The sequence below is a fragment of the Chiloscyllium plagiosum genome, unplaced genomic scaffold, assembly GCF_037043375.1.
Source record: "Chiloscyllium plagiosum isolate Xiang-an unplaced genomic scaffold, Cpla_swu_hap1 HiC_scaffold_42, whole genome shotgun sequence".
Classification (NCBI taxonomy): Eukaryota; Metazoa; Chordata; class Chondrichthyes; order Orectolobiformes; family Hemiscylliidae; genus Chiloscyllium; species Chiloscyllium plagiosum.
The window spans coordinates 16871763-16889388 of record NW_028270180.1 but is presented as its reverse complement, the minus strand read 5'-3'; the positions used below and the strand labels follow the sequence as shown (position 1 = coordinate 16889388).

At 45.4% G+C, this 17626-nt stretch overlaps 1 protein-coding gene across 2 annotated transcripts in view; it reads right to left on the bottom strand.

Annotated features, from left to right (window-relative positions):
• Window positions 1-10044: 10044 nt before the first annotated feature.
• The window catches only part of neil1 (nei-like DNA glycosylase 1), a 44129-nt gene continuing 36547 nt past the window's right edge, over window positions 10045-17626 (bottom strand). Inside the window, exons 9-10 of one of the 2 annotated variants that reach the window (XM_087982058.1) lie at window positions 11356-11560; window positions 10045-10478 (exon numbers count right to left, since the gene is read on the bottom strand). In XM_087982058.1, the coding sequence (XP_087838184.1) occupies window positions 10381-10478; window positions 11356-11560 (303 nt within the window). In that variant the 3' untranslated portion in view covers window positions 10045-10380. The remainder of the gene's footprint in view (window positions 10479-11355; window positions 11561-17626) is intronic. The other variant, XM_087982059.1, reaches the window with a different exon arrangement.

The following is a 17626-nucleotide window of genomic DNA, read 5'->3' as shown; positions in this document are numbered from 1 at the left end:
ACCTACTTACATTGAGTATCTTGCAGCATGACGGAGTATCTGCAGAGAAACTTATCCTCATTGTATTCCTCTTCAGGTGGACAATGAAGGCCAATGTTGGGATATAATGCATTGCCTTGATGGGCCCCTGCATTAGTAGTGCTGCCATATTTGTAAAGGAAACACTAGAGGTGTGCCACAAGGATTGGTGCTGGGTTCACTGCTTTTTGTCATTTATGAACATGATTTGGATGTGGACAGAGAAGGTATGGTTAGTGAGTTTGCAGATGACGCAAAAATTGGAGATGTAATGGACTGTTTACCTCAGAGTACAGGATAGTGATCAGATGGGCTAATAGGCTGAGGAATGGCAGATGGAGTTTATTTAGATTTTGGAAATGCAGATGAGGGCAGGACTTATACGCTTAATGGTAAGATCCTGAAGAGTGTTGCTGATCAAGCGACCTTGGAGTGCAGGTTCATAGTGCCATGAAAGTAGAGTCGCAGGTAGATAGGATAGTGAAAAGGGTGTTTGGTATGCTTTCCTTTATTGGTCAAAGCATTGAGTATAAGAAGTGGGAGGTCATGTTGCAACTGTGCAGGACAGTGGTTAGGCCACATTTGGTAATATTGTGTGCAATTCTGGTCTCCATCCTATCAGAAGGATGTTTTGAAACTTGAAAAGGTTCAGAAAAGATTTACAAAGACTTTGCCAGGGTTGGAGGGTTTGATCTCTCGGGAGAGGGTGAATAGGCTGGGGCTGTTTTCCCTGGAGTGTCGGAGTCTGAGGGGTGACCTTATAAATGTTATTAAAATCATGAGGGGCGTGGATAGGGTGAATAGACAAGGTCTTTTCCCTGGGGTGGGGAGTCCAGAACTAGAGGGGCATAGGTTTAGGGTGAGAGGTGAAAAGTTTAAAAGGGACCTAAGGGGCAACTTTTTCACACAGAGGATAGGTAGTGTGTGTATGGAATGAGCTGCCAGAGGAAGTGATGGAGGCTGGTACAATTGTAACATTTAAAAGGCATTTGGATGGGTATATGAATAGGAAGGGTTTGGAGGGATATGGGCCAGATGCTGGCAAATGGGACTAGATTGGGTTAGGATATCTGGTCGGCATGGACCAATTGGACCAAGGGGTCTGTTTCCGTGTTCTACAGCTCTATGACTCTATGTGTCTTCGCTGACCATTTCTAATGGAGAGTAGGCCCTGACACCTATTGGAGATGTCTGCTGGAAATATGGTGTGGCTGGCCTGAGCTCTCCCTTTTGTGGGTGCGGCCTAATCTGTGGTCCATTGGAGGCCCCAACCATTCCCGTGAGTGAACAAATAGCAGAAGTGTAAATTGGGTGTCGCTGCCATTGATGTTCACACTGTGACAGACTCTCTGTACATGAGGGGATTTGAGGCGAAAGGCTGGTGTAGCTGTCAGGGGCCTGTAGGATTGAGGTAGAACTGGGAGGGCAATCTTTCTACTGTAGGTTCTGCATGAGCTGACCATGAAAGGTCAGGGCCTCCACTGGACCACTGACTAAGCCCATTCCTGATGAAGGGCTTTTGCCCGAGACGTCAATTTTCCTGCTCCTCTGATTCTGCCTGACCTGCCGTACTTTTCCAGCACCACTCTAATCTTGACACTGACTAGGCTCAACCCAACTGGTCACCAGCTAGATATTTTCCCATCCACTTTCCCATGAAGTCAATCGACCTGAGGGCTTCTGGAACACATTCAACTCATCTTGATGGAAACTTGGACTGGGGACAGCCTACTTCACAATTGTCGCTGCTTTAACCCCGGTCTTAGCATCCATCGGGTCCATTATTCCATTTAAACCTATAAATACTGAACCTGTCCGACACAGCCTAATGGCATTCCACCCTTCAAAGCATCTAGCTGCATAGTGTTAGCCAGAGTCTCAGATCAATTATTTAGTGTATGCAGGAAGGAATTGGATCTTGTTTGGTCCCATCTCTCTGGATCTACACTTTCAATCTTTCCTATGAATACCAGATAGCCAACCCTCCCTCCTTCCCCCTTCCCACATACTCTCTGGGATGAATCAGAGAATGATACAACATGCAGGATTAGCGCTAAGTTCATCATTCCTGTTTCACCCCCTCGCTCTTGAAGTTGGTCAGAGTATTGAGTACAGGATTTGGGAGGTCATGGTGCAGCTGTACAGAACATTGGTTAGACCACTGTTGGAATATTGTGTGCAATTCTGGTCTCCTTCCTATCGGAAGGATGTTGCGAAACTTGAAAGGGTTCAGAAAAGATTTACAAGGATGTTGCCAGGCTTGGAGGGTTTGAGCTATAGGGAGAGACTGAACAGGCTGGGGCTGTTTTCTCTGGAGCGTCGGAGGCTGAGGGGTGACACTATAGAGGTTTATAAAATCATGAGGGGCATGTATAGGATAAATAGACAAAGTCTTTTTCCTGGAGTGGGGGAGTCCAGAGGCATAGGTTTAGGGTGAGAGAGGAAAGATATAAAAGACACCTAAAGGGTAACCTTTTTACACAGGGGGTGGTATGTGTATGGAATGAGCTGCCAGAGGAAGTGGTGGAGGCTGGTACAATTGCAACATTTAAGAGGCATCTGGATGGGTATATGAACAGGAAGGGTTTGGAAGGATATGGGCCGGGTGTTGGCAGGTAGATTGAGTTGGGATATCTCGTCGGCATGGACGAGTTGGACCAAAGGGTCTGTTTCTGTGCTGTACATCTCTATGACTCTATAGGCAACTCTATTCGAGGCATGATTTCCCTCGAAATCATGGGGTGGGGGAGGTAGGGTGGGGTTGGGCAGTAGTGAATGGGGGTTAAGATACTGAATTCCTCTTAGATTTAATGTGCAGTCATTGAATCGTGTACAAACAAATGGAAGGGGCAGATTTGTTTGTGTTTGTCCTTCCACTTTGGGAGCAGGTTAACAGGCAGCCGCAGTGGGGATCTAACCACAACCTCACATTCCTGAGTGTCAACTCTTCTACTTCTCTGCTACACGGTTATGATCAAAGCACCAGCACAGACATTCGCTGACCACACCATCATGTATTTCCAAGCCTCCCGTTCCCATTCTTTGCTTCCGAAATTACAACGCAGCACATTATAACACAAATTTCCCCCCCCCCGTATACTAAACGAAGACATCAGTCATGAACATATTCAGTTCTGAGTATCACTGGATCTGAAATGTTCGTTCTACTTTCTCTCCACAGATGCTAGTAGTCCTGCTGAGCTTTTCCAGCAATTGTTGGTTTTCTTTCTGATTTCCAACATCTGCAGTTGTTGTAAGGATAGCAGGTTTCCTTCCTTGAGGACTTTGGTGAACCAGCTGAGTTCTTACACCAATCAATGCTAGAACTGGAGAAAACCTGTGTCTTTGTGTGTGTGTTGGTGAATGTGCATGTGAGTGAATGTGTATGTGTGAGAGCATGTGTGTATGAATGTGTGTCATTGTGGGGGTGTATGTGTAAATGTGTGTGTATATGAATGTGTGTGTGAGCGGGTGTGTGAACGTGTGCGCGAATGTGTGTCTTTCTTCGTGTGTGCGAGCATTTGTGTGTGTGTGTGTGTGTGTGCGTGCATGTGAGTTTGAGTGTGTGAGCGTATGTGTGTGTCTGTGTACCTTTATGTATGTAGTGTTTTTTTATTCATTCACAGAATGTGAGCATCATTGGCTAGTTCAGCATTTATTGCCCATCCCAGACGACAGTTAAGAATCAACCACATTACTGTGCGTCTGAGTCACATGGAAGCAGTTTCCTTCCATAGAGGACACAGATGGATTCATAGACATTGAATTCCGCATTTTCATTGCATTCGAATCCCCATGATCTGCCATTTTGGGATTCCAACTCAGGACCCTAGAACGTTACCTGAGTCTCGGGATTAACATTCCAGCAATAATACCAGCAGGCCATCGTGTGTGTTTGTATATGTGTGTGTGTGTGTCTGTGTGAGTGTTTGTGAGTGTGTGTGTATGTGTGTGCACACGCGCGTGAGTGCATGTGTGTGCATGCGCGTGCATGTGTATCATGCAATTGGGAAGATGCTGAATCTGTGGAATACTTTACCCTAGATGACTGCAGTAACTCTGCCATCAAATATGATCAAGCTGGAGACTGATAGATTTCTGATTATTAACACACCACGTGACATGGGGATAGTGTGGGAGAAATGGCATCAAGATAGAAGATCTGCTAAATGGTGGTGCAGGGATGGACCAAATGTCCTCCACTTGCTCTTGTTTCCTTGGTTCCTAATGAACAGCACTGTGCTGTCTGTGGAATCCTGCTGTGACCTTGCAGCATTGACAATGCTTCATTAATTACAAAGTGCACAGGGTGAGGCTGGGAGGGGCACAAGCGAGCACTTCTATAAAACACCAGGGGGCGTCTGACTCCAGTTGGGTGACCTTTCATTGTGTGAGGCTTCTCACGGAAAGCTGGGACACAGAGGGAGGGCTCCCTGCACCGTGCAAACCGTACTGTTCCACTCCGGAACTACTGGGTCATTAGTGGAACCTGCTCTGTTATCTATCTCCTGCAGCCAATGCTTGGAATGGCAGTGTCTGTGGAAACATAACAAGCATTAGCATTTGAAAAGGCCTCTGTGCAGTACCCACCTGCTGGGAACTTTGAAGGGTTCAACCTGGTAACTGAGTCATGCCCACAGACACCTCAAGAGAAATAAAGAGCTGTTTCATCTCCAGGAGTTGTAACGGCCACTTTCAATTAATCTTCGCGGTCATTCCATATGTGTCGTTTTCCTGTAGACGCTGGTTTGAAGTTCCCCATTGGCTGTTCACTTTACTGCAACACCTAGGAAATGCAGTTTGTTGAGTGAGTGAGAGAGAGAGAGAGAGAGAGAGAGTGTATGGGAGAGACAGAATGTATGTGAGAGAAAGTGTAAGTGAGAGAGAGCGTACGTGAGAGAGAGTGTAAATGAGAGAGTGTGCTGAGAGTGTGAATAAGTGAGTGAGAGTGTGCGTGTGCATGTGTATGATCGCACTTGCACATGCGTGTGAGAACGCAGTTGGGAGTGTGTGCCCTTGTTCCGAAGTCCTTTGCCAGGTCATTTAGTTCCTCCCAACCTATTCTCAAATCCCTGAATTATCGTTGTCAGCTCAATTGGCTCATCCCTCAAACCTTGAATGCAAGGGATTCCCAATCTAGTCCATGTGATCTGTTGCCATCACTTAACCCTATTGGTCCTGGTGGCATTCACATCGAGACCAATATATCCTTCCAACATCGGGCTCGTGTAATAGTGTTCCTACCTCTGGGCCAGAAGGTCTGGGTTCACGTCTCACTTTGCCCACCAATGTGTCATAAAATGTGATGAGGCTGATCCAAACCATTCTGAGCTTAAGAAGCATTAAATAAGGTACCTGATATTCCACAATGCACTCTAAGCACGGCTTCCACCCTATTAGCCTCATCCTGTTATCAACATGGATCAACCTCAGTCCAGGGACCTCCAATCATTCCCCAACATCAGCATCTGGAAAAGAGAATCCGAGGTTTCTACTTTGTGTGAGATGATGGTTGTGTCACTGACCCCTGAACCACTGCACTGTCCTCACTCAAAGTGATGCTCCTCATTGTTCCTACAACATCCATCTCTAGTACAGCTGAGCTGGGAGGGGCCGTTGGCTATGGATACACACTTGTATTTCATTCAACAGATGAGAGAAAAAACAGAGGCTTTCGGGCACAACTCTGACTCCAGGTCCTTTGAGCCTGCTCTGTGCATTCAGTAGAGATCGGGGCTAATCGAGTTGTGAATCCAACCAGGTCTAGGGAGAGAAACTCAGTGCGAGCTCCTGATCTGAATCACTGACACAGGTACAGGATCCCTAGCCTCTGCCCAGACACTGCAGGCCCCCAAGAGGCCTGGGCAGTGATTTTTTTCAATCACTCGTGGGATGAAGGCATTACTCACTAGGCCAGCATTTATTGTCCATCCATAATTGCCCCAGAGGGCAGTTAAGAGTCAACCACATTGCTGTGGGTCTGGAGTCACGTGTAGGCCAGAGAAGGGGAGGTGGTGGTATAATCGCTGAACTGTTAATCCAGAGACCCAGGTAACATTCTGGGGACCTGGGTTCAAATCCTTTCACGACAGATGGCGGAATTTGAATTTAATAAATTTCTGGAATTAAGAATCTAACGATAATCATGGATCCAATGTCAATTGTTGGAAAAACCCATCTGGTTCACTAATGCCTTTTAGGGAAGGAAACTGCCATCCTTACCTGGTCTGGCCTTCATGTGACTCCAGACCCACAGCAATGGGGTTGACTATCAACTGCCCTCTGCGCAATTAGTAATGGACAATAAATGCTGAGTCTCTAGTGATGCTCACATTCCGTGCATAAATAAAGGAAAGAAAAAAAGGACGGCTAAAAGATATTAATGAACCAATGAGCTAGTCCAACTATCGACTTTGGAGTCACAATCATCATTAGACTCCAATTTGAACCTGTTTCCTCAGAAAACATAACTGGCTGCGTGGATTAGTCCAATGACACTACTACTAGTCCACTGCCCCCTCCATTGTAATGCAGTCAGTCAGATTGACCGAAGAAAATATGAGTTCCCTGATTGGGGCTGTTAATCTGGTCCAGTCAGGGAGCCCTAGCTGACAGATAAATAGGAGTTTCCCCTCCAATTCTATTCTGATTTAATCCCAACCCTCCCTCTTTCACATTCCTCATGTAAGCACTGTCCTTTCTGGGCTTTCCTTGTTACTGGCTCACTGGCCATTTGGTGTTTTCCTGGTGGTGGAAATGTTTGGAATAAATCTTTTGCACAATGGTGTCTTTGTACTGAGCCACTACACACAGACACACACACACAACACAGGGAAAATATAAGCACTACCGCTGTGAAATGGTAGTATCGGGGATTTTAAAACAAAATGATAAAAATAAAGGAGTGTCAGGGGTTCGGTTCAATCATGGAGCTGACTCAGACTATAGTAATACTAAAGTGTGGTGGTGGAGGGTAACTTTTCAGACTGGAGGCCTGTGACCAGTGGAGTGCCACAAGGACCGGTGCTGGGTCCTCTACTTTGACATAGGATGTATGGTTAGTAAGTTTGCAGATGAGGTTTAGTGGATAGCAAAAAAGCTTACCTCAGAATACAGAGGGACCTTGATCAGATGGGCCAATGGGCCGAGTGACAGATGGAGTTTAATTCAAATATGAGAGGCTGTATTTTGGAAAGGCAAGTCTTAGCAGGACTTATACACTTAATGGTAAGATCCTGCGGAGTGTTGCTGAACAAAGAGATCTTGGAGTGCAGGTTCATAGTTCCTTGAAAGTGGATTTGCAGGTAGATAGGATAGTGAAGATGGTGTTTGCTATCCCTTGCCTTTATTGGTCAGTGTATTGAGTATAGAAGTAGGGAGGTCATGTTGCAGCTGTACAGGACATTGGTTATGCCACTATTGGGATATTGTGTGCAGTTCTGGTTTCTAAGCTGTAGAAAAGATGTTGTTAAACTTGAAAGGGGTCAGAAAAGATTTGCAAGAATGTTGCCAGGGTTAGAGGATTTGAGCCGAATAGGCTGGGGCTGTTTCCCTGGAGCGTTTGAGGCTTAGGGGTGACCTTATAGAGGTTTACAAAATCACGAGGGGCATGGACAGGATAAATAGAGAAGATCTATTCCCCGGAGTGGGGGAGTCCAAAACTAGAGGGCATAGGTTTAGGGTGACAGAGGAAAGATTTAAAAGGGACCTAAGGGACAGCTTTTTAACAGAGGGTGGTGTGTGTATGGAATGAGCTGCTAGAGTAAGTGGTGGAGGCTGGTACAATCACAACATTTAAAAAGCATCTGGATGGGTATAGGAATAGGAAGGGGTTTGGAGGGATATGGGCGGAATGCTGGCAAATAGGACCAGTTTAATTTAGGATACCTGATCTGCATGGACGAGTTGCACTGAAGGGTCTGTTTCCGTGCTGTACATCTCAATGACTCTATGACTGTTTGTGTGTAAATAAAGGGAGAGTCAGCAGCAGGTTTCTAGCCTCTGAGGAGTTATTTCAGCCTGGACCTCAGTTAATGGAGTCTGATGTCCTCTACCCCCCCCGCCCATCCTGAGCTCCACTTTCCTGCCTGTCCCCACCACAATTTGCCACTTTCTCCTTGTAAGACAGTCCCTCCAAACCTGGTATCAGTCCTATGAACTTCCTCTTGTCTGCCTTCAATGCCAATATATCCCTCCTTCAATAAGGGGCCCAAAACTGTTCACAATAATCCAGCTGTGGTCTGACTAGTGCTAAGTGCTGACTGGATTGCTAAGTTATCCTCATCACTGCCTTACAAACCTCTTGTCTTTAACCCCCGCCATGATTCTAGATATCCCAACATGAGGAAACCTCCTGTCAGCACCCACCCTGTAAAACCCCTTCAAGATCCTTAACGTTTCAGTAAGATTGACTGAGCTGCAAAGAATCTCGGCCCAACCTATTCAACCTTTGCTCAAAAGTCCTTCATCTCAGGAATGAGTTGAGTGAACATTCTACAATTATATCCTTTTACAAATAAGGAGACTAAAATTGTAAACAACATCCTCTGTCTGGTCTCATCAGAGTCCTTGGATTGAAAATTAGGGTAATAGGGAAGGCCTTCATTTCAAAGGGAATGGGGTATTCAAGGAGAGTGGGCGAAAGTAAGCACTGCAGATTAGAAAGTAAGCACCAAGAGTATGGTGCTGGAAAAGCACAATAAGATCCAAGGAACAGGACAGACAATGTTTCGGGAAAAAAGTCCTTCAATGACTCTCCTGCTCCTCGGATGCTGCCTGACCTGCTGTGCTTTTCCAGCGCCACCCTTTTCAACTAGTTAAACCACAGCTGGATTACTGTGAACAGCTTTTGCGCTCATTATCTAAGGCAGGATATATACTGGCATTGAAGGCAGAACAAAAAGTTCACTGGACCGACACAAGGTAAGGAAGGACTGTCTTATGAAGAAAGCTTGAGTAGGTCGGTCTTGTACTCGTTGGAGTTTGGAATGAGAAGTGAACTTATTGAAACAGACAGGACTCTTAGCGTAGATGTGGAGAGATTATTTCTCCTTGTGGGTCCTTCTTGGTCCACAGGGAATAATCTCAGAGTAAGGAGTGACCCATTTAATACAGAAAGGAGGAGAAATTTCTTCACTCAGAAGTTAATGAATCTGTGGAATTCTTTGCTGCTGTTGAGGCAGGCTAAGTAGATCCACCGCTGAGACAGACAGGTTTGTCATCATTAAGAGTTACAGCGAAAAGGCAGGAAAGTGGAGTTAAAGGTGATTAGTTCAGCCATGACCTTATTGATTGGTGGATCAGACTTGATGGGCTGAATGGCATACTCCCATGTCTTATAACCGAGCTGCGAAGGAATTTATTCTCTCAGTGATTATCTGGAATTTTCTTCCCAGTGAGTTTTAGCAACTACATCACCGAAAGAATTTTAAAGGAGCTGGATAGATTTTGGAAGTATCGGGGACATATAGATTCCCTACACTGGCCCTTCGGCCCAACAAGTCCACACTGACCCTCTGAAGAGTAACCCACCCCCAGACCCATTCCCTGCATTTTCCCCAGACTAATGCACCTAAACCTACACATCCCTGAACACTAGGGGCAATTTAGCATGGCCACGCACATCTTTGGACTGTGGGAGGAAACCGGAGCACCCAGAGGAAACCCACACAGACACAGGGAGAATGTGCAAACTCCACACAGACAGTCGCCTAACGCTGGAATCGAACCTGGGTTCTTGGCCCTGCGGGGCAACAGTGCTAACCACTGAGCCACCGTGATGGTGGTATAAGAGAGTTCAGGCCCAGGGCAGGCCAGCAACAATCCTTTAGAATGATAGGGCAGCCTTGAGGGGCCAAATGGACTACTCTTGCTCCTATTTCTTCTTCTCTACATCTGTAGTAATCCTTCTACATTTTATATTCTATTCCCCTTACAATAAACCATCTTTTCTTTTCTAAGATGTGGCTAAGTTCTGACAAACTCCTGAAGTGGTTAGTAACAAATGTTTTGCATATTAACTTTAGAAACATGACCACACTTTTTCATTAAAACACGGATGAGAATTTATTCCAGTTAAAAATAAAACTAGACCTTCATTTAAAAAATAGAATGAATTTTTTTTAAAAATCACATTGTTTAACAAGGTTCACTCGATGTATTCCAAAGTGGGTACAGGGAGCAGTGAATGGGTAGGACAGGTTGCCTGGAAACCAGAAATATCAGGAATTGTCATCTCCTGGGGAACATATCCCTACAGACACAACGGTGCAAATTAACTTCTGCACTGCTTGCTGATACGATCTGCTTTCTCTGCACATCCTTATTCAATCTTATATATATCTGTTGCTTAATAAAACCACTCTAATCCAAAGATTCCGATTTTACAAGAGAGCCTGAGGCCTGCTTCCTCGATTTGGTCCTAGTTTTCCTTGGTCGTTTGTTTAGGTTTTCAGATTCTGCTGACAGAGAGAGAGCGAGAACAATGAATTCGCACAATAGAGTCATAGAGAGCTACACCATGGAAACAGCCTTTCCTGATGAAGGCCTTATGCCCGAAACATCACCTCCCCTGCTCTTCGGATGCTGCCTGACCTGCTGTGCTTTTCAAGCACCACAGTTTTCGAACCAGCCCTTCACCCTAACAGATCCATGCTCCTTCGTATTCACCGATTCTAGGTTTTATTAATTAAATTTAAATGCCATTATCAACTGCCTTAAGGGGATATTTGAAAATTCATTTTTTTAATGGGATGAGGACATTGCTGGCTAGGCCAGCATTTATTAAGAGTCAACCACATTGCTGTGGGTCTGGAGTCACATGTAGGCCAGACCAGGTAAGGATGGCAGATTCCTTTCCTAAAGGGCATTAGTGAGCCAGATGGGTTTTTCCTGACAATTGATAGTGGATTCATAGAATTTTTACAGCAAACAGGCCATTTGGCCTAACAAGTCCACACCGACCCTCCAAATACTATCCCACTCAGACCCTTCCTCTACCCTATTAGTCTACATTTATCCCTGACTAACGCACCTAACCTACACATCCCTGAACACTATGGGCAATTTAGCACAGCCAATTCTAATACAGCACTGACCTGTACATCTTTGGACTGTGGGAGGAAACAGGAGCACCACAGTTGCCCGAGGCTGAAATCAAACCCAGGTCCCTTTAGGGATCAGCAATAAAGGCTGGCTTAGGCACTCAAACAAATTTGAGTTTAATCTCTTGCATTTGAGAGATTTCCCGGAGAAGCTAGTCGCCCACTGTTCCTGGCTATTGTTCCGGAATTTCCCAACCTGCTTTTCTGTCGGACAGCTGACAGTTTGCCTCATTACCTGCCGGAGCCTCCGGGGATTTGGCTTCCGAACTCTTCCCACGCCGAGCGGCCTTTTTCCTGGTTCCCTCCCTAGCCTGTACTGTCTCGGCAGTCTGCCCTCTATCCGCCTTGCGACTCCGGCCCCTCTTCCGGGAAGGATCCGCGGGGACTCTGCAGGTTCTCCGCTGCTCCGATTTCACCCTCCCTTTGCTCGATTCGGAGTCCTAGTGACGAAACATAAACGGCGCTCAACGGTGAACCGAAACAAAAAAATGCCGCAGTTGCCGGAAATCTGAACTGGATCAGGAATTGCTGGAGAAACTCAGCAGGGTCTGGCAGCATCTGTGGAGAGAGAAACCGAGTTAACGTTTCAAATCCAGTGACCTGTTTGGAATTTTGCCGCTGGACTCGAAATATTAACTCTATTTCTCTCTCCACAGACGCTGCCAGACCTGCTGAGTTTCTCCAGCACTTTTCTGCATTTGTTTCAGATTGTTATGTTTTAGTTTGGAGGTAAAAACAATGACTGCAGATGCTGGAAACCAGATTCTGGATCAGTGATGCTGGAAGAGCACAGCAGTTCAGGCAGCATCCGAGGACAGGCAAAATCGACGTTTCAGGCAAAAGCCCTTCATCAGGAATAAAGGGCTTTATTCCCATCAGGAATAAAGCCCTTTATTCCTGATGGGAATAAAGCCCTTTATTCCTGATGAAGGGCTTTTGCCCGAAACGACGATTTCGCTGCTCGTTGGATGCTGCCTGAACTGCTGTTTTAGTTTGGAGCCCAGTTCCCCAGTTTGTTAATGTCCTTCGAAAGATTGTTAAGAGCTCCTCATTTTTCATTAAATTTGTGTTTTGTGTCATCTGCAAATTTGATGTGAGTACAGTTCCAACGTTTAAGAGACGTTTAGACAGGTATGTGAATAGGAAAGGATTACGGAGATATGGGAGGCAAATGGGACTAGTTTAGTTTGGGAAATTTGCCATGGACAAGTTGGACCGAAGGGTCTATTTCCCTGCAGTATGACTCCATGACTCATAATATCTATACGTTGTATATTCGAGTTCAGGTCCAGGATATTATGGTGCTCCAAAAGACCAGTGCTGATACAAATATCACTACAAAAACATTATTTGGAATACTGCATTCAATTCTGGTCTCCCCACTACAGAAACGATGCTGTTAAAGTTGAAAATGTGCAGCAAGCATTTGTTGACAGGGTTGGAGGGCTACAGGGAGAGGCTGAATAGGCTGAGGCTATTTTCTCTGGAACCTCAGAGTCTGAGAGGTGACCTTATAGAGGTTTATAAAATCATGAGGGGTATAGATAGAGATTTTTAAAAGTAACCCACAATCTTTTTTCAAGGGAAGGGAGTCCAAAACTAAAGGACATAGATTTAAGGTGAGAGGGGAAAGATTTAAAAGGGACCTAAGGGGCAATCTTTTCACGCAGGGGGTGGTACGTGAATGGAAACAGAAAGTGGTGGAGGCTGGTACAATTACAACATTTAAAAGGCATCTGGATGAGTATATGAATAGGAAGGGTTTAAGAGGACTACGGGCCAAGTGCTGGCAAATGGGGCTAGATTAATTTAGGATATCTGGTCGGCATGGATGAGTTGGAGTGAAGGGTCTGTTTCCGTGCTGTAAAATAGCGTTAGGGTGACTCTCTGCCCTTGCAAAAGCAACCATGAAACACTAGACTCTGTTTCCAATCCACACTGTCTAGGTTAGTGTGGTGCTGGAAAAAGGCTTTTGCCCGAAACGTCGATTTTCCTGCTCCTCGGATGCTGCCTGACCTGCTGTGCTTTTCCAGCAGCGCTCTAATCTAGTTGATTCCAATCCACACTGCCCTATCCCATAATTCCAACCGCGTTAATAATGCTAAGAAACTAGGCAACAAACACCAACCTTGCAAATGATAGCTGTGGCCCATTTTAAAAATGTGTTAAGAAGACCGCATTAAATTTTCAACAGCACAAAAGAGAGTTAAATAAACTTTCACTAGCCACTGAGACTATTTTTGGGGGCTAAAACATATTTACAAACATGTTTTGTTAATGAACCTGGCTCCATCAGCAGCATATCTGGGAGCCATTAGCAGTGTGAGCAGTGTGAAATATTTGTAGCATCCAAAGCAGAAACCACAAGTAAAAGATGGAGTCACTCATTCCCCACACATACAGGATCCCCCTGAGCAGACGCGCCAGGATTGAGAAACTGGAATACTGCATAAACTTTCAAGCAAGAGTCAATCACTCAAATATCAGCCCCATTCAGGTTTTGATTTGCTTTTTTTTTTTAAAAAAAGAAAAAGCACTTTTTCATACATCTTGTATAAAGTCGCCCTAACCATTTTCAGAACCAAGGGCTGTGGGGAGTTGGGAAGACAGAAGCCATCCTTTGAAATCTTGTGTTACAATTGTTAGCGGAATCTAGGACAGCCTCAGGCGATTGTCTGTGTGGAGTTCACACATTCTCCCCGTGTCTGCGTGGGTTTCCTCCGGGTGCTCCGGTTCCCTCCCACAGTCCAAAGATGTGCAGGTCAGGTGAATTGGCCACGCCATGGTGTCCAGGGATGTGTAGGTTAGGTGCATTAGTCAGGGGAAATGTAGAGTAATAGGGTAAGGGAATGGGTCTGGGTGGGATACTCTTCAGAGGGTCGGTGTGGACTTGTTGGGCCGAATGGCCGGTTTCAACGCTGTAGGGATTCTATGATGATTCTATGTTGACTAGGAGTTAAAAGTAAGGGGTCGCCCATTTAAGAGAGAGGTGAGGGAATTGTTTATCTGAGGGTGGCAAAACTTCTTTTTATTCACAGGATGAGGGTATGCCTGGCCAGACCGTCATTTATTGCCCATCCCTAATTGCCCAGAGGGCAGTTAAAAACCAACCACATTGCTGTGGGTCTGGGGTCACACATAGGCCAGACCAGGTAAGGATGGCAGCTTCCTTCCCTAGAGGACATTAGTGAACTAGATGGATTTTTCCTGACAATTGATAATACTTTCATGATCACCATTAGACTCGTAATTCCGGATTTTTAAAAACTGTGTTTTAATTCTATCACGGCAGGATTAAACCCAGGACATTAGCTGAGATTCTGGATTAATAGAGTAGCAATAATAGCACTCGGCCGTGGCCTCCATTTTGAAATTCCCTTCCTCAAAAGGGAAGCGAAGGCAGAATCTTTGCAATGTTTTTAAGGCAGAGGTAGATAGATTCTTGACGACGGAGGGGTTGAAAGATTATTAGGGGTCTACAGGAATGTAGAGCTAGGATTACAATCAGATGAGCCACGATTTTATTGAATGGCAAAGCAGGCTTGAAGGGGCAAGTGGCCTTATTTTTTGTATGGTTGTAATTGAAATGGCAAGGAGCAAACCAATTAAATATTTTCTAACATGGGTAACAGTAGCAAAACAGTAAAGCCCCATTGTTGGAGAGGTTGCAAAGCTATCATGTCTCAGTCACCAAAGTGCAGGGAGTAGTGTCAATGTCTCTATTCCAGAAGAGTTGAGTTTGAATTGGGAAGTCATGTTGAGGTTGTACAGGACATTGGTGAGGCCTCTCTGGTCTCCCAGTTATAGGAAGGATATTATTAAGCTGGAGAGGGTTCAGGCAGATTTACCAGGATGTTGCCGGGTATGGAAGGTTGGAGTTACAAAGAAAGGTTGGAACATTTTCGCCAGAGCATCAGAGGTTGAGAGGTGACCATATAGAGATTTATAAAATCATGAGGGGGATAGACAGGGTTAATGGTAGCTGTCTTTTCCCTAGGGTGGGGGATTTCAAGATCAGGGGGGCACATTTTCAAGGCAAGAGGAGAGAGATTTAAAAAAAAGACATGAGGGGTATTTTTTTTTACATAAAGAGTGGTTCATGTGTGGAATGAACTGCCAGAAGTAGTGGCAGGTACAGGGATGATTACAACATTTAAACAACATTTGGAAAAGTACATCAATAAGAAATGTTTGGAGGGATATGGGACAAGTGCAGGCAGGTGGGACTAGTTTGATTTGGTATTAATGTCGGCATGGACTGGTTGGACCGAAGGGTCTGTTTCTATGATGCATGACTCTCCAGTACTTAAAAGCTGAAGAAACTGCTTTCATAATGGAGCTAAATGAGTTGATTTTTAAGCTGTAAATCCTTCTGACATATGGCCATGGCAGGTAGTAAGAGTGGGACAGTCTCCTAGACAGCTACATTTGCTTTGGACTGGGGGTTGTGAAAGCTAAAGTCTCTGGTGAAAGATTAATTTAAGGCTTCGGACCACCCACCATCAATGGGAACCATGGGGGGGGGGGGGGGGGGGGGTGAACTGGATCAATCCTCACCATGATATTTTAATATAAATTGACTTACAGAGGAACCTCGATTATCTGAAGGACACTGGTGGGGAGTATTTGTTTCAGTTAATCGAATTCTGGATAATCGAATGCCGGATAGCACAGTTTAACCATACATCGGGACCTTGCGGTCTTGCTGGATAATCCAACATTCGGATGATCGAATGCTGGATAATTGAGGTTACTCTATATTCCCTTCCAAATTTTGATTTTCTATGACGGAGACCCTTAGGAGACTGTCAATCCTAACATGCCTGAGATTAGATATTTGGTTTATTTAAAACAGGAGAAAGAAGGACTCTTGGCAACCTCCTTTTGTGACCACATCCCAGTAGCAGTTACTCTGTTACCGCCATGGTGAGGTATTTACTCGAACCGCTGCAGTCCATGTGCTGTAGGTCCACCCACAGTGCTGTTAGGGAAGGAATTCCAGGATTCTGATCTAGCGACACTGAGGAACAGCGAAATATTTCCATGTCAGCACAATGTGTGACTTAGAGTGGAACCTGCAGTTTGCAGAGCAACATTTGCATCTGATGCCCTTTTCGTTCTTGGTGGTGGAGACTGTAGGTTTGGAAGGGGTTGTCGAATGAGCCTTAGGGAGCTGCTGCAGGGCATCTTGTAGATGGCACACACTGAACATTAATGGCGGAGGGAGAGGATGTTCAAGGGGCCAATGAAACGGCTGCTTTCGCCTGGATGGTGCCGAGCTTCTCAAGCTTGGAGCTGCACCATTTTAAAATTTTCATGGGAGGCAACGGCCTAGTGGCATTATCGCTCAGCTGTTGATCCAGAGCCCCAGGTAACATGCTGGAGAACCTGGGTTCGAATCCCGTCACGGCACATGGTGGAATTTGAACCCAGTAAAATCTGGAAATAAGAGTCTAATGGTGACCAGGAATCGATTGTTGGGAAAAACCCATCTGGGTCACTAATGTCCTTTCGGGAAGGAAACTGCCATCCTTACCTGGTCTGGCCTACATGTGATTCCAGAACTACAGCAATGTGGTTGACTCTTAACTGCCCTCTGGGCAATTAGGGATGGGCAATAAATGCTGGTGACATCCTCAGCCTCTGAACAAATTTAAAGACAGTCTCACCCTTATGCCCACCGTGGCTTTGCTCCACGTTTTCTATGATCTCCGCCCCCCCCAACTCGACAGTCCTCTGAGATATGTCAGCCAGTCCCCCTGGATTGGCTGGAATTCTAATGGAATCGGCACCTATTTCCCAGTCAAATGACAAAGCAGGTAGCTGCTGCTGAGTTGGGAGTGAGTTTAAGCCCAGAGTAGAGGTAGTAGAGCCCAGCGTGGCCAAGCGCTTAGGGACTGTGGTTGAATCATGGAATCCCTAAAGTGTGGAAACAGCCATTTGGCCCATCAAGTCCACACCAACCCTCTGAAGGGTAACCCCCCCAGACCCATTTCCTTACCCTATCACTTTACATTTCTCCAGACTGACGTACCTAGTCTACACATCCCTGGACACGATGGGGCAATTTAGCATGGCCAATCCACCAAACCTGCACATCTTTGGACTGTGGGAAGAAACCAGAGCACCTGGAGGAAACCCACACAGACACGGGGAGAATGTGCAAAATCCACACAGACAGTCACGCGAGGGTGGAATCGAATCCAGGTCCCTGGCACTGTGAGGCAGCAGTGCTAACCACATGGTGTTGAACTGTTCACTGAGTTTCTTTATTTTTCTACTTTTTAGTAAGAAGGACTGTAATGTTTAACTTTTTAAACTTAGTTTTCCTTATTTTGCTGCCTTGCACCCAGATTCCATCCCTAGATTTTGAACCCGAGATAGAGGTGACAGTGGTAACTTGAAAACCTTTCACGGTACTCGTGACAATTTAGCTATTTCAATTCAATTCATTCAGACAAGTGGAGAGTGTTCCATCTCACTCTCAATTTGTGACCCATTCCAGG